Below are 21,230 nucleotides of genomic sequence, written 5' to 3'. Positions count from 1 at the left end.
GTGAGAGGAGTTGAGTGAAGATTGTGACTCCTCTTCACGATCTTCAAAGGAATGAATTACCTCTGTTTCTGAACTTGTCTGTAAGAGCTAACTCTGCCAAATTCTGTGAAAGGAACTAGAGAGACAGGAAAAGCATGTGATGTAGATGGGGCAAGAGTTATCCATATCTCTTTTGGATATGGAGGCTGGGGGTGGGGTGGGGGTGGGCAATTGAGTCAATCCTTGAAGTTCAGAAAAGTTGTTTCAGCCATGAATCCTGATTGGAAAATGGAAAAGGAAATGAGAAAACCATTGGAAAAGCTTGATCAAAATGGCTGACTTCTGCCTATGATTCAAAATGGCTGTCGCAATATGTGCAAGAGCATGAGTATAATTTCTAAAATGGCCACTTAGAGCTAGCTTTTTGCTTTCATTCCCCTGAGTAACCTGATTTATGGAATTAAGGACAGCAGATGCCATATTGAGCTGCAGTGGAATGGGAACATAGTCTCAATTCTGCTGTTATAGTATATGAAACTACAATGAAAGCAGCACTATTCAAAATCATGGTTTCTGGATCAGTGCTACTCCCTAAGCAACTAATTTCTAGTTCCTGGCAAAAGTTTTCAAGAAAGAAACAAGTGTACTGAGTGGTCATAAATACCATGCCAGTTTTTGGCATAATGGCAGTGGGGAAAACAAGCTTATACATGTACTGGGTCATAAAACTGGCCAACTCAAATTTTGGTGCCTGAAATGTTAGATCTGTTTCTGGATTTGTTTGACCTGCTGATTCCAAAAATGGCACATTTTCCTCCATCAGTTCAAGTTTTTGAGATACATAGGATATGCCATCCACCAGCAGCCATCTGTTCACCCATAAAGAATCATAATAACCATATCTAAAGAGACTAGAGCTGATGTGGTCTATCAAATCCAATTTTCTGAATCAGCATCTCAAATAACCCCAGGAACACTTCTAAAAACCAAGACACCAAGTTTTTTTTGGTTGGGGCTGTGTAATTCAATAGAAAGAGCAATGTTGTATGCTAAAATACAGTACCCTAGAATTGTAGTACTGCCTTATTAAGAAAAGCCAGTGTTATGTTTGTTGCTGAACCGTCGGTGGGCAGATTCACAATCCAACAGAGTCCAGTATCTTGTAAGGTAGTAGTTTATTTCAGACATAGGTAACCAGATAAAGCCTTGTCTGAAAGTTGTTTTTCAAACACTGCTTCTAGTATAAATACACTGCAGCTGTATTAACAAGGGGCTGTGTCTTTACGGCACCTTACACCACAGCCACTGTACTAATGGCTCAGTCTTTAGTCTTAAGTATGCCAAGAAGTCAGAACAGAGCCAAAACCAGAGCTACTATAATGTAATAATTTACTTCCAGAAAATGTACTGTACTATGGTAGGCCTTTAAATTTCTACTTTACTCTTATAAAGGAAAGCTAAACAGAGCTCATTTTGGGAGAAATGGATTAATACATGGTCATTATCAATGCAAACCTCTTTCTCTTGCTGCAATCCTTGGGTTTCTTGTTTAAGGCTATCCATAACTTCTTTGAGTTTTTCTTCTACTTTTTCCTTTTCTTTTTCTAGAACTTCTCTGTTTGTTGTTGCTTCTTTAATGGTAGACTCACTATTAGCTGGAACACTTCTCAAGTCTTCAACCTATGAAAAGGGTAATGGTATTTTTTGAATTCTTCTAATAACAGAACCATTCACCCAATATGAACACTATTACTTTTATAAAAGAATTATGTGAAGTTAATGTCCAGATAGCTGTTGGAATATGTACAGATTAGAACAGCTGTTCATAGTTTTAAAAGAACAGATTAAGAAGCTAATATTCAATAGAGCTAAAGACATGATGGTTACTTACCTGTAACCATGTTTCTTCTAGTGGTAATCTGTGAAATTCCCACATATGGCAGTTGCGGCACAGGTGCATCAACTACCATATGTGCGCATTTCACAGAGATCACAGAGAAGAAAAATGACTTACTATAAAGACGGGTATTATTATTGATAGTACAGTCAACGCGAAAGTCGATGTGACAATGTGTACTCTTACAGTAAGGTTCACAAGGAGCGAGACTTGTGTTTTGGCTGTACTTCTTTGTCATATATGCCCATAATCGGAGGCCCCCGTTGGCACAATGGATTAAGCCCTTGTGCCAGCAGGATTGAAGACCGACAGATCAGAGGTTCGAATCTGGGGAGAGAGGGTTGAGCTCCCTCTGTCAGCTCCAGCTCCTCATGCAGGGTCATGAGAGAAGACTTCCACAAGGATGACAAAACATCAAATCATCCAGGCATCCCCTGGGCAACGTCCTTGCAGACGGCCAATTCTCTCACACCAGAAGGGACTTGAAGTTTCTCAAGTCGCTCCTGACACACGCAAAAATGCCCATAACACATTTCTTATTCAGGATAACTAGCATGCAAGACACCACATCCATCAATTTTGGCAATAGCCAAACAACTCACTTAGTCTTTGAAAGAAGACTTGAATTTATGCATATCAGTCCCAGTTTATTGAGAGCTAATGGCTACCTGAGCTTAAAAATATTTATTTAATTTATGAAATGTATGCCCTGCCTTTCCCCAGTCAAGGGCCCAAAATATATGCCATGAAGGCAATAATTTCAGAATGCTGCTGTTTTCAAAATACACAATTTGATCTGTATGGAGGCAAAATGAACCCATGTAAAGTTGTTTGATTATGATGTATTTTTAAAGCGTTTTTAAAGTAATTTTACTTTTGCATGATCTGCCTTGAGGCAAAACAAAGTACAAAAAGATATTTTAAGAACACCTCTCTAGCTACACTGTCTAGGCTGTTAGGAATTCTGGGAGCTGAAGTCCAAAATACCTGGAGGGTTAAAGTTTGCCCATGACTGCCCTAGGGTAACACTAGGATCAACTTTTTAAATTTTAGAGAAAAATCAAATCCACAAAAAATTAAAACCATGAACGAGAAGGACCGACAGGATTCACTCAATACTTTCAAACAAATCTTCAATTACACAGCAAAATCTGCCTGCCATAGGCTACCCAGTAAGAAGAGGTTGGTTGCACCCAAAGGCTGCCTAAGAACAATACTGTTTATATAACAAATTAACAGGACAAAACTCCTCAGCCCAAGTTTCCTGAAAAAGTAATAATACTAAATGCTACATTCGTACCTTTTCTTTATCTTTCACAAGCTGCTTTTCCAGTTTTTTTGACTTGCTCTTCGCATGCTTTAGTTGTTCCCTTACTTGAACATCTTCCAAATCCAGCTGTGTAAACTTATTTTTGTTTTCTTCTATAAATGTTGTGATTTTATTAAGTTTTCTAATAGAAGGAAACACATAAATAACATTTGCAATCAGTTTAAATAATATAGTAAAACTGAAAAGTCATCAATATTTTTATTACATAATAATAATATTTTTGTTACCCCCCCCCCTTCTGCTTGAGGGGTACAACATAGTTTAAAAACACCATTAAAACACAACACAATTAAAGTATACATATTAAAATGCACAGGACAAAAATTAATACAATACTAATAAAATGTAGTTAAAATTCACTTGTTTAAACTTTAAAATATTTAAGCACTAACAGCAGAATGTGTACATATAGCACTATTTAATATCTTGTAAATAATGCAAGTAACATAACTAATGTTTACTTTTCCACGTCTTTTAGGGCTGATTTCTTATCTTTCATTTCATCTGCCAGTTTGCTGCTTTTCTCATTAACTTCTTTAGTTTCTTCATGTATTTTTGCCTTCTGTGTTTCCAGTTCAGTTATTTGTTTCTGTAATTCATGACTAAAAAAATAAAAAGTTAGTTTCATCTTATAATATAATATATATAAAAACAGATAACTATACAATCTAATAAAAAGAAATTAAAGATTTGTTTTATTTAAATTAAAAGCACATGAAAAATGTTCTACTAATTTCACTAAGCATTTTATAACAAGACATTATTAAGTTTTGAAAGTTTTTAGTGCAACCCTAATCTTACTCCAGCCATGTCACCATGCTGCAGGTAAGAAATTGCATGGTGAACAAATTCTAGGAAAATTGATTCATTTTAATGCACAAGTTTATTGCATTATCAATTCAGGGCACCTCCGAGCACATTCTAATGGTATTACTTACATGTAGTATTGACATATTTTATTCTTTTCTTTGAACATTTTGTTCTCCAAAGACAGGAATTCAAGTGCTTTGTTCCGTTCTCCTTCTAAGGCATCTTTTTCTTTTTCCACCATTTTAACTCTGTTCAGCTAGATAGAATATTAATGAATGCTGGAATTGCTTTAATTACAAATACATTGTATAAATACACAGGCAATGATAGGGCAAGTTTCTAAGCTCAACTCAGGATGTTAATTTTCATTTACAAAGCCCTAAAAGGTTAGGGGCCTGGATATCTGAAAGGCCACCTCTTCCATCCAAACCTGTCTGCGATGTGAACCTGTCTCCCCTGTTGCACACATGCTCCGAACCTGAGCGCAGGAAAGCCAACAATGAAGCATAAGCCAGCAAGAATTCTGTGCCATTATCCTTCAATATCCAAACATTGCTACATATTAGGTTCTTGTGGGTTTTTTCGGGCTATAGAGCCATGTTCTAGAGGCATTTCTCCTGACGTTTCGCCTGCATCTATGGCAAGCATCCTCAGAGGTTGTGAGGTCTGTTGGAAGTAGGAAAAATGGGTTTATATATCTGTGGAATGGCTGGGGTGGGACAAGGAGCTCTTCCCTGCTGCAGTTAGGTGTGAATGTTTAGCTGATCACCTTCATTAGCATTTGAAGGCCTGCCTGAGTCTGGGAAAATCTGTTGCTGGGAGGTGTTAATCTGTGCCTGGTTTTTTCCTCTCTGTTGTTTAGCTGTTATAATTTTAGAGTTTTTTAATACTGGTAGCCAGATTTTGTTCATTTTTATGGTCTCTTCCTTTCTGTTGAAATTGTCCACATGCTTGTGGATTTCAATGGCTTCTCTGTGTAGTCTGACATGGTGGTTGCCCCACCCCAGCCATTCCACAGATATATAAACCCATTTTTCCTACTTCCAACAGACCTCACAACCTCTGAGGATGCTTGCCATAGATGCAGGCGAAACGTCAGGAGAAATGCCTCTAGAACATGGCTCTATAGCCCGAAAAAACCCACAAGAACCTAGTGATTCCAGCCATGAAAGCCTTCGACAATACATTGCTACATATTGTTTGAGCAACAATATTTTTGGTTGTTATTTCCATCTCTACCTAACAACTGACTACTAAGGTCCTTAGCCAGCTAAGTTTATTCTGTAGAATTGCCAATCTAAGAATTCTCTATAGGTGCATCCATGTTGTTAAATGAATGCAGGTTTGACACCACTTTAACTGTCCTGGCTCACTGCTCAGGAGTGTTGATCACAGTGGCGCAATGGTTAAACCCTTGTACTGCTGGACTGCTGACCTGAAGGTTGACAGTTCGAATCCTCAAGACAGGATGAGCTCCCATCTGTCAGCCCTAGTTTCTGCCAACCTAGCAGTTTGAAAATATGCAAATGTAAGTAAATAGGTACTACTTCTGAGGGAAAAACCAAAGAGACGCTCCAAGCAATGTTGCCAACCACATAACCAGGAGGTGACAATGCTGGCTCCTTGGCTTGAAAATAGAGAAAAGCACCTCCCAGAGCCAGAAATGAGCACCGCCTCTAGAAGCCAGAAATGAAAGGAGAAGCCTTGCTTTTGTTTGTGTTTGTCTCATGTGACTGTAAAAGACATTGAATGTTTGCCTATGCATGTAAATGCTGTAATCTGCTCTGAGTCCCTAGGGGAGAAGAGCAAAATATAAATAAAGTGTATTATTATAAACTGCCTCCCAAAGGAAGTGAGACTGTCCCCATCCTTATGGTAGGTATCCAAGATCACATCTTTTCCAACTGTTCTTGAAAACAGGATTGGTTATGTAACTATTTTATTGTTTTTTATACACTGGTTTATAAAAATTATTTCAGGGGAATGAGTTTGTATGTTTTTATCTAACTCAACCTATCAGAATGAGAAACAACAGTACTTTTAACCAACAACATTTCTGTAGCATTCATACCGGTTGCCTCAGTCTGCAAGTAATAAGCAGCATTCCATAGTACATCAGAAGCTAATTGTGAATTGCCCAAAAGCTTATAATTATGTTTAAAATTTTATACAAAAATAAGTCTTACCTTTTCACCTCTCTGTTCATTTATTATCTCAACTCTTCGACACAGTATTTGAATAGGCTCTTTTAACCGTCCTGATCCTATTATATCTTCTAAATATTCAAGCATGCCTTCATCGTGTTCATTCTGTCCTTTTGCTTTCATCATTGCTATTTGTTCAACTTCCCCCTAAAATGGGATTTGACAAAAAGTCTTGCATTCAAGTCAAAGAGACTTCAAAACCACAACAGGTGACATGAGATGACCTACTGTTATTTCTGGTAACTTTGGTTGTATTTATACAGACCCCCACATTCTAATTGAATATGGGGCAAAAATAAGAAATACTGTATATCAAGACTTCTCAAAGCAGTAGCATGGTGACACATATAACAATATAATGAAGTTACAGTAAAACATGATATACTGCAAGGTACAATATAGAGCAAGAGTGATGAGACAGAAAAACAGCTATACAGTGTGCCCTATATTTTTATAACTCAGGTTTCCTTCATATTAGCCAACATTTCAAAGAGCATTTCAAAGGTTTCACCAGAAATTTAGTTTTGAATAGTGTTATGAACTGATAATCAGGAAAGAAAAAAATGTGATTAATAACAGATGTGAATTTTTCATGAGATAACTACAAAAAAACAGTATTCACGGGAAATCAGATAGTCATGGTTTGAGACTTTTGAAATTGAAAGGTATTGTTGAAGCAAGGGTACACCACAGCAAAGAAGATTGTAAAGTGGCCAAGTGCTCAAGGTAATTTTTTTTTGGGGGGGGGGTACTAAAATGTATAAATTTAAGTACATTTGAAATGAAAACATTACACTTGGTACTCAACTTTTGTGGATTTGATTATTTGCAGATTTGATTAATATATAGGAATTTCTAGGTCCTCCAAGGCAACTCTATAGTCATCGACCATTGGGTAATCCTGGAAGACCTAGAAACATGTTCTCTTAGGTTAAAAGAATAGTTTTTTCATTTTTTACAGGGATCCTGCATCCATCATCACTACAAAAATGCAGTCTGTTATAATTAATAAAAAATTCTTCTACTCAAAATAAAATTCCACTTATAATTAATAAATCTAGTAAGCAGAGATCTCAGGCAACTAGCAAAATATTCAAGAAAATCACGCTTTAAATGAAGAAATCATATTTTATAATATAGTAAAACAGTAAAAACTGTATTATATTAAGTTAGGTTTGTTTTTATTTGCCTTAATTTGCTTTTAATTACTATATTTCAACATTAATATCAACACAGTTTATGGCATGAGATAGCATTAGTTAGGTCTATTTTTAATAGTGACTCTCAAGCAACAAAAACTACATTAATCTGGCATCCACCCCATGGGTGCCGGTTAACTGAAGATCTATTACATACATTTATATATAAAAATGCCTTCATGTTGCCTGTCAACTTATACGCATCCATGAATTTCATAAGGTTTTCTCGGTCAAGAAACACTCAAGAGGTAATTTTTCCAGATCCTGCCTACAGCACTATGATGGTCTCCCATCCAAGTACCAAACAGAAATGACCCTTACTTAGCTTCCAGGTTCAGTCTAGAGTGTACTACACAGAGTGGTTTCCTGCTAAATTAGAATGATAAAAACTTTTATTTTAAATATAATGGGGAATACTAGGGGATGCAATCTGCTGGCCATATTTTGCACAACTGCCTTTGGTCCTTTTCTTTAACTGCATGAAAATACTCAATGTAGAACCTTTCCATTGCATGAAGAAGCTTCATGGTAGTGCTAAGTCAATTCAATTGGAAAAGCCATAAGACAAGTGGCACCAGATTTTACAACTAGGATGAGTTTCTTTATGAGGAAATAAGACAATGTTCATCTCCCAGAATAAAACTAATGGTGGAAGGTCAAACTGTGCAGGCCAAACTCCTACACAAAAAATTAACAATTTTTCAACCCAAAATAACAGAAATAAAATTTAATTTAAGGGTTAGGAGAACCAATTTCTTGTAACCCACAAGCAAATCCAAAGTAGTAGCACCATACTTGCCCGAATTAAGGCTAATTTTCTTTCTAATTTGGGAGTAGTGAACATGCACGACAAATTCAATTTGCTACGAGAATGTTAGAAACCCAAGGAGGTAGAAAATTGTTTTCTTGAATACAAATATTTCATAACCCTTTATGCACAAATTGCCTTCCTGATCACACAGAAATTAATGAGCATAATTGGGGGGGGGGGGGGGAGCAAAATTATTATAAACTAAGTTTAATCCAAATTTAATTCATTCTTCAAAAGTCTACTTTATCTTTCATGAATCACCTGCCTCCTAAGAGACATTAATAAAGTGACTGCAACTCCATTTAGCCTATTAAAGGAAATGCCAACAGAGCATACAATGTTCATTTATAGCAATTCAGTCAGGAAGATTCTGTTCAAATATGATTGTCATGCATCATAAATTTTCAGAAAGATGCACTATATAAATTGAAGCCTGAACCAGATAGAAATTCAGATACATTGTTCAATGATATAGACTAGTGCCATGCTAGGGTTTTATAATTTGCTTTGCAACATGCACATGACATTTCTACTTCAAATTGGTATCATTATACTTTAATCGAATATGTAACTAAAATTAGTAGCTATTATAAGGGTTTATTACAAGGTTGAGTAAGTAATCCCACTATAAATTAGAATACAGAGCAAAAAAGTTGGTGAAGTAAGCGATACATTTTTGCCTGATAATGCAAAAATGACATTTTTGTCTGAAAGTGCATTGAAATAGTAACTAGGTGTTAGATAAACATGAATTTTAAAAGACATAAAATCTAATAACTGTTTCCTTTTAAAACAGTTATTATATGATCATTGGGGTTTTTTTAATGAGAAAAAACTCTAATTCTGAATCTCTGTCTTACTATGAAATAAAATATCTGCTGCTTAAGGTAAAGGACATTACTAATATGGGGAAATGATTTGTGATTTTTTTCTTGCAGATATAATAGTAGGCTAAGCAAGTGGCATTGCAAAAATATAGCTATCAGACTGCAGGAAAGTCTAGTCCATATTTCAGCAAAAGAATAACAAAATAGACTTGGGAAATGTAACTAACTGTTCACGTCTTGCACTCTATTTGGCCAAAAGAAATTTCTCTTGGTCCACACATGTAATAAATTTATAGTTAATCTCCTAGATTAAAGTCATAAGAAAACAGCAAGTTGCCTAGCAAGCAAGTACCCTTTTATGTCTTTATGTTTATACAAAACTAAGTTCACCTGTAACCAACATGCAACATTAAATGTGAAGTAAAATTTAATGTTAAAACTATCAGTTTGCATCTATAGTACAGCTCAGATTCTCTTGCTTTCCTTGAAGTCTTGAAAGAAACTCATCCAGCTAAGAGTCTCAACACTAGCATGTTCATCTCTCACTTCTGATAATTTCACTGTACCATTACATATATCAGCTTTCAATGTACAAAAATCAGCTAACAAACCTATCTACACTTTTCTGCAATTTAAGAATGCATTACTCCAAGCATAACTGTATTACACCTGTAAATAAATTTCTACTTATTTTTGTCAATATCAACATTTTAAAATTAGAAATGTGCTTAACATTTATTTTTAAAATGCAAATCGTTATATTGCTATAAACTTGTGTGGATTTAGATGGATCTTATTTTATTATATAACTTCTATATTTTGGCATCGAGAACACATATTGAAGAAATATTTGAGAAAGAATCCATCACTACTGTCTTTTGGGGGGGGAGTGTTTGAATACATCACTCAAATTACACAGGAAACAGATCTGCATGGATGGCTAACATATCACTTTACTGAAATAGTAATGAGTGCTATTTTATACAATTACAAGCTTTTTATTGTATTATTAAGTGTGAGTAATGTTAGAAATTAAATAATACAATCTACCTGCAATTCAGCTTTTAAAAAATCTTTCACTGAGAGATTTACCAGTAATCATATACTTAAAACTTCCATTGAAATCAAGGATTTTACTATGACTGGATAATACCTCAATTCCACAAGATTCAATATTGCTTTCTAAATAAATCACAGGCATGTGTACTAATTGTGAGACAAAAACAATGAACCAGTGTCCTGACTATTAAGGTTTTACACAGGAGTAAAATGTTGTGTGAATTTTTAAAAAAAATTTTTAAAGGACAATGATTACATGCAGGAACTAGTGTACATTTCTTTGGGGGAGGGTATCAAACTATAGCAGATGTTTCTTTTTAATTCTGATGAATTTCAGATAGGTTTTAACATATGACACACAAAACTAGCTAAAACCTTTTTCACTAGACCATGAATCTACAGTTTGAATTTAATCAAGGTGTATATTCATGGTCTAATGAAAAGGTTTATAGTAGAACCACACCCATATACTTCAGAATATTTCTTTGTACTATCATTTCTTATTTATATATTAAAACTAAATTATGTTTGAGATAAATTGTACTTGAAAATCATAGAACTTCTTTGCATTGGAGGTTTTTTTTAAAAAATACCCTAACTTTATTTTAAAAACATTACATTATTAACAATACAACCTTGTACATACAGAAGTCACACAAAGCCCGGGTACTCTTCTCAATCTAAGTACCTAAAGGATAATAGTCTAATTACACCATGTAACAGGAATTTTGTTCCTGGATTATAAATGTCATTTTCTAATTGGCTCTATCATAAAAACACAGAAAAGGTCTATTAAACCCCCAAAACTTTCTTTTTGCAGGACATTCTGCTGCACATTTTGCTACAGTTCTTCAATGATTATCTGCTAAGAGTCTCAATCGATTAATTCAACATAGTTTGTGGCAGCCACAAAACAAAGTTTCAAGAATATAACAACTTTCAAAGTAAGTACCGCACAATTAAGCAGGAAATAACTTTTTTTCCAAAATTTGTTACATACTGTGATGTAATTAAAACTACTTAGTCATTTCTGTATTAAACTAGAATAAGAAGTAGACATAGGTTTTAATCATGCACAAAGGTTTTTCTTTCAAAATATATGTGCTTGTTCCAATCAAAATTTAAAATTTGGTGGTGCAACTTTAAAAGGGATTTATTAAATCACAAAATTGACCCTCAAAACTTTTCTGGAATTATTCACATATTAATGCAAGTGATCTTTCTGACACATTGCTCTTCTGGCCTTTCTGAATATTTGAACACTGTAGTGTCACTAGAGGATTGGGGAGGGGAAACACCAAAAAAACTGCCACCACTGCAATTTCCAACTTATTTCACCCACATGGACCTACTCCACTGCACTTTTTCATTCTGGGCCAGTCAAAAGTGGAGAGGAAACTGTAAACTCGGAAGTAAGCAATTTGAGGATTCCATACTTAGGGTGCCTTCCATCTTAGCCATTGCTGTTGAGACCTCTGCTGCCCTTCCTTCTTCAACCAGTGAGGCCTCATCCTCATGCTTCCATCCCAGTTCCTGCTCTGGCAGCGTGCTTCTCACAGAGTGCCAGGAATGCCCCAGAACTGCTGTTGTCATCAGAGGAGGCTGCAGCCACCAGCAGCCCTCATATTTACTATAGCCATCCTGCCGCTCAAAAGTCAGAGGAGTGTACATTGCTGCCGGAACAGGAGCACAAGTCCTCATTAGCCAAGGGGATTATAGCAGTGGCTGCTGCAGCAACAATTGGGAAAACGGGAGGTGGCATTGACAAAAGGGAAGAGAAGTGCTTACTTATAAATAAGCCACCTACTCTGAGAGTCCCACAAGGCACAACATAAAGATTGTTGTACTGGATGAAGTTGATGAAGGTGACACCATGTTAACAACCTTAGGTTACACCAATTCTAATGGCACCACTGTCTAGGTAAGAAAATGGCAGCAGCAATGGTTTTATTTAGCATTTCAGTGCTTCTGTTAGGTTATCCTAGGACACCCAAAAACTCTCACCTTTCTCCACTCTACTCAGAGAAGGGGATTGATCATCTTTGGTTAAAAGTTAAAACTATGCCTTCATTTTTATTTAATAAAAGGAAGTATCCTAAGTGGCAAAATGCCTTTTTTGAATGCTTGGATGGGAAAATTGCATCAGTGACAGGCAGGAGCAGCTGGACCCTTGAGGCAACATTGACAATTTCCCGTCTCCGTGGCATGACCCTCGACTTATCCATGAGTCTTATCACAATCAATTATTTTGACTCTAAAACCAAAACAACAAAAACATTAGATTAATTTATGCATCAGTATATATAGTATTTGGAGCCCTTAAATATCCACTAAAAGCACTGACTTTGGTTTTAGAGTTTTAACTTTTAACCAGATGATCAGACTCTTAAGAATTTATTAAGTGATTGAAGAAAAGATGTAATTTAAAAACTGCTAAAATACTATGCAAATAATTTCATACAGACATACTCCAAAATTAAACTGAATTATTTAGTTCAACCAGGGTACACCAAAATAAATGCTAACATAGCTTTCAAGTGTGACAGACAAATATCAATTAAGGTAAAGGCTTTAAAGTTTCAGTCACAGTAAACTTTTTATGGCCTAGGAGATAAAATATAAATTTAATGCAAGAATACCACTTAGTCTCTTATAACTGAATCCATTACGCCATTCAAAAAGCATATCCTCTAGTATCAAACCAATAGTATTAAATGCTGATATTCTATGCAAAAGAATCATGGGGAAAATAACTTGCATCTAAGAACAAGCATTATATATTTCATATTTACTTCAATGTAATTTGGTTGCGATCAAAATGATTTTATACAGAAAAAAATCCTACGATAGTCCATTCCATAAATGTTGAAGGGACATTTCAGAATGAAATCCAATATGGTGCAAAGAACACTGACAATATTGCTCCCCTAGTGAAAGCACTTACCACTCATGCATTTTGACTGTCTGGGTTTAAAACAAACTTTGTTATGAACCTGATGCTAGCCAACAGCCAAATACAGTAAATCATAATAGCATCTCTAACCTCTGGTTCCATAAGCTATTACCCTTTAAATTTGAGATAAGACAACTTTGTGCCTTCCAGATATTTTGGATTCAAGACACCCCAAATCCCCATGCAGCAATCACAGGCTTGCTCTTAAGAGAATTGTAATGCAAAATATCTGGAGGGCCCCTGTTTGCTTGTTCGTGTAAGATAATCTATTGACCCAACCAATGTGGTATTGGCCACCAATTTTATTTATAAAATCAAAGCACAGGAATTCAAAGCTCCATATATGGTTTGCTGTAAGTAGAGAATAAAATAACTTCCCCACAGACCATGTCTGGTAAAGTTCTCCCAAACAGCATTCTATAGTTGAGTTCTAGTGCTACAAGCTAGCCATACTCTCCTAATAAGCAAACACCAATAGAAGTTTTGTACCCAGAAATATTGCATTTCTTTCAACCTGTTCAGTTCCCAGGTTATGAATATACCCATCCAATCTTAAAGTATGAAGCAGCGACTAAGTTTAGAGCATTTATCTTTGGAGTTTACAAGAACTTATACCTTAAACCATTCAGATACTAGTTCATACATTTATAGACAATGTATGGCACTACTCAGTGTATTATACTCTACTACATGGTAGGTCTGCCCACTGTAATCTCTTTGCTCACCAATTTACTACTAGTTTTCCAGCTTGTAGTAGAAACTCTTCAGATCACTATTAACTCAACTTCCTGGGAAGCTGGAATTTAGCCTGCAAGTCAGTGAAGTAGCTCAGCTCCCTTCAAAAGTGTACACAGAAGCATGGAGCAACAGACAATGCAAGCTGAATTCTGCTTGTGGAATAAGATTTTCCCATCTATTTCCCTATTGCAGCTTTGTCCAGACTGCTCTGAAGAGACCTCCCCGCCCCAACCTGGAGGCATAATTGAATACTTCTCAATTCCAGCAGAAGAAACTGTTCCATTAGGATAATGTGATAACATAATAAAAGCCATATTTTGTGTAAAATTAATTTTCAGTTAGCAAAAAATCATAAGTAAACATGTTAGTTAAATAATTATGCCAAAAGAAAGAACACAACTTATTATCCAACACCTATTTCTTAATCAGTTCATTTTAAGTATCACAGAGTTAGCATGCAGGTTGCTTAAAAAAATATCTGATATACAATTAACTTATTTTACCATAATAAAAAATTAATTTCTAGATATGTTTATTCAGATATAAACCTGACTAACTTCAATTATAATTATTACTAGGAAATGTATAAACAACTAAAGGTTTAAACAGAATTTCCAAATTTACTTTACAGAAAATGTCTCCAACCCTATTTTCCTTCAAATACATTGAACTTTCATCATCCTCAGACAATATGTACATGGCTGCTAGACAGCAAACTTCAGAGAATGATTTATATTTAATTATGACATATTTTTCAACCTGAGTAAAAGGGGGGGAATCCCTTTTGGGGCAACATGGCACTCAGTAAGGTTAGCCAGAAGTGCTGTTATCTTGACTTTTCAAATCAAATGCGAACTACTCCCCCCCCCCCCCCAAATCCCTTGTGGTGAAATGGCTTGCAAGACCCATTGTTGAAAGTAGCACAAGCCACATCGTAATATGGCTGATGGAAGGCAAAGTATTTCATAAAATAGTATGCAAGGAGACCACACTCTACCTTTAATTTGGGGCTTTTTTAAGAAACAGAGTTTGTAATTCTCAATATAGAAATTGATATGGATTCATTCATGGATGTACTTTGTTATGAAGTGATTAATCTTTTAAAATATGAATGATCCTATCTATGTATCATTAATTTATGAAACTGAGATCCAGACCCTATTATGTTATATTGGTAAATGAAAGTTAGACTATAATCATTTATGACTTTGACTAAATAAACTCATTATAGCGCACTATTTTTAAAGACAAAGCTTGAATAAGTTACTAGTGTTCTTAACTTATGTATATCTACTATTCATACTTCACATAATCCTGTTACTTTTTAATTATAAAATATGATTTCTAGAAATTTAATGAAGTTAAAAATCTGATTTTATACTTGTATTTGACAGAAAAGCACCAATATCTATTGTATTCTTACATAAACAACTTTATATTTAAATGTATGAGTTTATACAAGTGTAAGTACAAGTAGAAAACTAGGCCATAAGGAACCTTAAGCACACATAAATGCCTCTGCAGAATAATACTTTTTGCCTACTCCTTTCAAGCCCTTGTGCTATTTCAAAGAGCATTAGAAAATACTCCTGCTTAGGTTGTATGGGAGCTGAGGGCCTAGAACTCACCACAAGGCTTTTCACTGTTTGCTTGGAACTGATAAGTATTTTCTAAATAAATTCCAAATGCGTGATTTGTGTGCTTTAAAATTATTCCAGAAGTAACCCATAAAATTACCAAGTGCACTTAGCTCCAGTACATTTAACTTAATTTCCAATATTTTTTTTCAAAACTGTATAAATTTTTTAAAAATCATTATTTCTTAGTAAATATGGGCTATCATCACAAAACAGAAAGTGGAAATAACTGAAAGCTACTTCCTTTTTTCAGGGATTTTGTGTGTGGCTACAAGTGAAATATCAGTTATATAAATTGCAAAGACCAACCATTAATTAAACCTGTTACCAATAGGTTTTTTTAAACCCTTGTCTTCCACTGCTGTGAAGGTAAAATACCAACTGCTTTCAAAGGCTTTCAAAAGTCAAAAAAGTTAGAAGACAATGCTACTGTTTATTTCAATCACATAGTTAATTCTGCACTGGCAATACAGAACAAAAATAACAATGTTGCTTAATCCCTGCCACGCTTAAGCAGCACAACAATATTGGGGTTAAGATTATCTTTACTACACCAATATTTACGTGCTGCTAGGGCGGAACAAGAATAACAATTGTTTTATTCACCTGGCTATCTATAATGCAGAAATAATTTTCAAATGATTCTCTTCTTTAAAATTCTAAAGCAGCAAATAATGACTTGCATATTTACTATGACATACAAATCATGATGTGCTGCTAGAGTACTTTAAAGCTTCCAAAACATAAGACTCAAAGGTACCTATCCCTATTTAAAGACAAAAAATATATTTAGGAACAAAATAGTCAACATTACCTGTAAAATCAAAAACCTATTATGATCTAGATCAATTCCATGACTCCGGAGCAACAACCCTACATCTTTAAATGTTGCTTTCTTTCCACTGATATGGTATACTGAAGAATTATCTTTGTAGGCTGTTCTGGAGACATAGAAATTGCTATTGGGAATGACTTCATAATCATCCCCTTCCTGTTTTGAAGGAAAACAAACCAGAAAAACAATTGTTAGTATTGAACCACACGTCTATCCAAATTTTCAAAGTTAAACTGTTTTATTCTCACAAGTCTGAAAAATCCTATTTCACACTACCACTGAAACTCATAAATCTTATAATATATGCACCTTATTAGTCATGCCAAAATTTGTACTGTCATATAAGTCTTGAAAATACAGAACCTTTCCATATAGTCTAAGCCCAGTAGCAAAACATTTGAACAATCTAATGTACTGTCCAAGGTCTTCTTTTGAATAAATTTGCAATCTCCACTGGAATTAATCCAAGATAGACTGTATATAAGGGTTGTAGCCTTAATGTTTGTCAACCACTACCTGGTAGAAAACATGCTTCTCTCCCATGTTCTTCCACTCAACTTATAAAACAGCCTGTCAGTTCAGGGTTACTACTAGTCTTTAGCAAGGAAACCCCTCAAAATCTGAATACTGATGCTGAACCATTCTGAATGGGCAGCTTGAAAAAAAAGTGGAATAGTATGAAAATAATTCAAAATGAATTATATTACTCACTATGCTTAATAAACTTTCTAATAAGCCATACACAGCTTTTGTGACATACAGCTTAAAACCCCACAACATCTCAGTTATGTATAAAAATTGACTGTTTTCCTATTCTATTTTTTTTAAAAATAATGTAATCCAATAATAATATTATATAGAAAATTTGCTTTTAAAAGGTTTTTTAATAGTAAAAACTGTAATGCAGGATTAGATATGGTTAGGTCATGTAAATAGGGGAAGCATTTTCTGCTTAAAAATATGCTAGAATTAAGAATTTCACATATATATATATGTGTGTGTGTATATATATATATATATATATACACACACACATACACATAGTACTCTCAGTTAACTAGAAGACAAACAACCAAAACTCTCAAGCAACCGGGAAAAAATCAAAGAAAATACTGCATTCACAGCACCAGTTTTATAATATGTTACATTAAGTTACGCTTGTCTTTGTTTATCTTAATTTGCTTTTAATTACTGCATTTTCTTAATAGCAAAATCAAGTCAATTTTTTGGTATAGTATAGTATTAGATAGGCCTATTTTTAATAGTAACTCTCAAGCAATCACAAACTACTTTTATCTGGCATCTACCAATCCCCATCGTGCCGGTAAACTGAGAGTCTATTATATTTACATGCAGGCTGTAATAGCAATTATGATAGTTTAAAAAGGCAACATATCATATCACCTACAATTGTACCCTCTATTGCCCTTCACCAAGCTCTCATTCTGAATGCTAATTCCACAATATTGATCAAGATAGTGTTTTGAAAGAAAAAAAATCTGAATTTAGAATAATGTTTTTAGGAGGAGAAGGTAGTATCAAAGATGTGCAAATCATGTACTTTTGAAGAGATAGATAGCTCCTAATGTTTTATACCTAATGATAAGCAATACCAAAAAGGTTATTTTTAAAAAGCCAATGATGACCTTATGAGGTCCCAATAAAGAATATGGTAATAATTCATAAGTTATTAGGTGGCAGATCTTCCACAAAATAAAACATACCTTGTCAATGATCTTCTGAAAGTGAACTTCTATAGTGCAGCTCTGAATATCACTATGTTCATCAGAGTTATGTATCAGTACTGAAAGCTTTTTGGATCTTATTTTTTGTGCTCGATAACCAAAAACAAAGAGCATGGAATCAATCACATTAGACTTTCCACTGCCATTTGGTCCAATAATGCATGAAAAACGCTACATAACAGAAAAAAGAGAGCACTCCAGTTTAATAGCTACCAATAATTATGCTTCAATGCTTTGTAGACAGTTTAAAATACTGTTACACCTAGTGCAGGAAATTGCGAACTACTGGAAAGCTTAGTTTTTACAGCCAAGGATAAAAAGTACAAGCTAGTCAAAGACACCACCTATTAGATCAAATTTCTAAAGTTTTATCCTGTAAACTTTGAAAAATGAGCTGAATCCAGTAAGCAGAATCTTATATAGAAGCTTCTTCACAATTAGTATCACCATTAAAATCAAAAAGTTTCAAACTAAGCAAACTTGAACTTTCTACTTTAATTACTGGTCATCATTCAAAGGTAACAGGGAACAAAACATTTGTTTACTTGTCACTAACTCCACAAAAATCAATGTCTTAAAAAAAGAAGTAGACAATAGCAACTGAAAGTCTTTCATTTCTTCCCCTACCCCCCAGGTTAGTTGGCAATATGAAGTTACTCTTAACTGTAAGCAGCAGAATAAAAAAAGGCTTTCCTCAGCTTAGAAATAATTTAAAATAGAAAGGATACCTTATGAAATGGTCCTAGAATTTGCTCCCCAGCATAAGATTTGAAGTTCTGGTTTACAATGTGAGTTATCATGAGACGAGGAGCTCCAGCTTCATTGGTCATTGCTGGAGGTGGGGGAGGAGAGATGCTACTCAAAATCTCTTCCAAACTTCGATTGTCAACTACTTCGTCTGAGACTGCTAGAGACAGCCAAAAAGAAGCAGAGACACACACACTTATTGGCTACTTACATCTATAAGTACCTTATTAATAGAGAATAAACAATAGAAGCTAGGACCCTTCCCTTTAAGATCCTCTGCTATAGGAGTGTCAGCGCATTTCTACCCATATGCTTACTAAGGGAATCAGATATGTAATATATCTCATATGGTTTTATTGAATTATTCACAAATTAGGCAAACATTTCACCAAGCAATATGCTGCTACAAAAGATACTACTGTTACATCTGATTCATATAAATCCAAGAAAATAATCAAATATTGCTATTGATTTGCAATTCCAGGCATATCCAGAGCTTACATATAGTTTTGAGGACATGGTATGGGGACTGCTGCACAATGACAGCAGTAGTACTATTCCTCAAAGACAGGAAGTCTGTCTGTCTGTCTGTCACACACACACACACATAACTGGGCACTTAGATTTCAACAAGAAGCAGGGCCTTTTTTAACTCCTTGAGGCAATCTTGTCTTTGAATGACTTGATGAGGAACAGATTATAACACCTATTCCTCCCTTTTAATGCAGACATATAAATAGTAACTGACTAAGAAAACAAGCAACAAGTAGCTATTTTCACATATCTCAAAATTGTATCTGTTTAAGCTATTGGCCCACATTTCTAGCATTTGATGATCTAAGACTGTAGAGTGAATAGCAGAAATAAGCATTGGATAGTTAGGAACATCAAATATTGCCTCTAACACCATTAAGAGTTAACACTGAGAAGTAGTGTATAAACCATCAAAGTATTACAAATATCTGTGCACTCCTAACATCAAACAAGCTATCTGTAGGGCCAGGTTTATACAACAAATATATCCATTTGGTAAGAGACCGACCTTGCTGGGGTAGTCCAGTCACATGTCTATTGGCTTCAGGTTCCCCGTCATTAGAGGATTCCTCCAATGGTTCATTGCTTTTACGTTGGACTGCTGTAGATACTTTATTTCTTTTGCTTGGCATGATTTCTGTTGGCTGTTCAAATTCCAAACAATCAATCTATAGAAGGATTGTACCTTTGTTGCTAATGCAAACAATGAAATCCAAACACCTATGCTTAAAGGTGTATCCTTAGCATTTACTAAGTTTCAAGTCATTTTTGTAAATGACAGGCATAGGCTTTCACACTTCTAATACACAACCTCAATACTAGGATAGGATTGTACATTCCAGCTCATAATTTACAGCTGTCATACAGAGTCAACATATGAAAAAATTAAATAAACTGGCAGTAAAACAAAAATACAGGCGGTTTTCTGTATCCATGGACTCAGCCACCCACAATTTGAAAGTATTTTTTTAAAACATTCATTTTGCAAAGTTATATAAGGGGTGCCATTTTATCACAGCAGTTAATACAGTGGGACTTGAGCATCCACAGATTTTGATATTCACAGCGATCCTGGAACCAAACTCCATTGGATATTGAGGACCCTTCCTAACTATTCAGAAGGATATAAAAATATATGAAGACTCTGCTGTACACAAGTGTAACTTCTTACATTTCATGTGCACTTTTAAAAAATATAGCAATATGATTACGGGGTTGAATTAGCAGAGTGCTGCTTCCTCACTCGTTTTTTAAAATAAAATAAATAAAACCTCAAACTGCCTATGAATGTCTTAATCCAGTGACAACTGGACTGAAAGAACAGTTGTCAAGTTTTCGTGAAACTTGATCAGAAAGTTTAATACTAAACACCATACTCTGTGATATTTAACACTATGGGGGAGTTAAAAGACAAGGGATGTTTAATAGATGTAATGGGGTTTTTTTTATTTAAAAAAAGACAGATCAGATCATAAAATTTCAAGTTTTAAAAAAAGTCTCTCGATGAGTGTCGACCCCGTTTGGGAGTGGCAGTGACTAGCATGTCTTTTAAGATAACGGTGCACTTAGGGAAAGTATTGCAACTGTTCCATTTCGCTGACATTCATAGCTTTCGCACACTCTGAAAGAATTTAACTGAAGGAACCAACGTTTGCTTTTGAGGGCTAAAAGGAAGCAGGCTCCTTCAAAGGGTGTCGTTTTATGCCACAAGAATTGTGAAAAGTTAGGCGTCCTCATAAACGAGTCAGGCTTTTTTTTTTAACCTCCATAAATCCATCATCTCTTCCCCACTCCCCCCCCCCCCACTGAAAGGGGTTAGAATTTTTGCCAAAAACACTTCTGGAGTTACAGCCAGATATCACTCAGCAGCTCCGGGCCAGAAAACCCCAAACTCCACTATGAACCGAATGTCGAAGTTTTTAAAA

The 21,230-nt window shown here is 35.0% G+C and overlaps 1 protein-coding gene across 4 annotated transcripts in view; it reads right to left on the bottom strand.

The window, feature by feature from the left end:
• SMC4 (structural maintenance of chromosomes 4) overlaps nt 1-21,230 on the bottom strand; it is a 49,231-nt gene that overhangs the window by 24,612 nt on the left and 3,389 nt on the right. The window contains exons 2-10 of one of the 4 annotated variants that reach the window (XM_060767587.2): nt 19,814-19,973; nt 18,753-18,931; nt 18,004-18,195; nt 16,259-16,435; nt 6,203-6,367; nt 4,145-4,272; nt 3,668-3,808; nt 3,177-3,327; nt 1,495-1,659 (exon numbers count right to left, since the gene is read on the bottom strand). In XM_060767587.2, coding sequence (XP_060623570.2) covers nt 1,495-1,659; nt 3,177-3,327; nt 3,668-3,808; nt 4,145-4,272; nt 6,203-6,367; nt 16,259-16,435; nt 18,004-18,195; nt 18,753-18,931; nt 19,814-19,973 — 1,458 coding nt within the window. The remainder of the gene's footprint in view (nt 1-1,494; nt 1,660-3,176; nt 3,328-3,667; nt 3,809-4,144; nt 4,273-6,202; nt 6,368-16,258; nt 16,436-18,003; nt 18,196-18,752; nt 18,932-19,813; nt 19,974-21,230) is intronic. The other 3 variants (XM_067466021.1, XM_060767586.2, XM_060767589.2) reach the window with 3 other exon arrangements.

This window comes from Anolis sagrei, chromosome 3, assembly GCF_037176765.1.
Source record: "Anolis sagrei isolate rAnoSag1 chromosome 3, rAnoSag1.mat, whole genome shotgun sequence".
In the NCBI taxonomy this organism is placed as follows: domain Eukaryota; kingdom Metazoa; phylum Chordata; class Lepidosauria; order Squamata; family Dactyloidae; genus Anolis; species Anolis sagrei.
The sequence above is the reverse complement of the archived record's forward strand: the minus strand, read 5'-3'. Positions and strand labels throughout refer to the sequence as shown.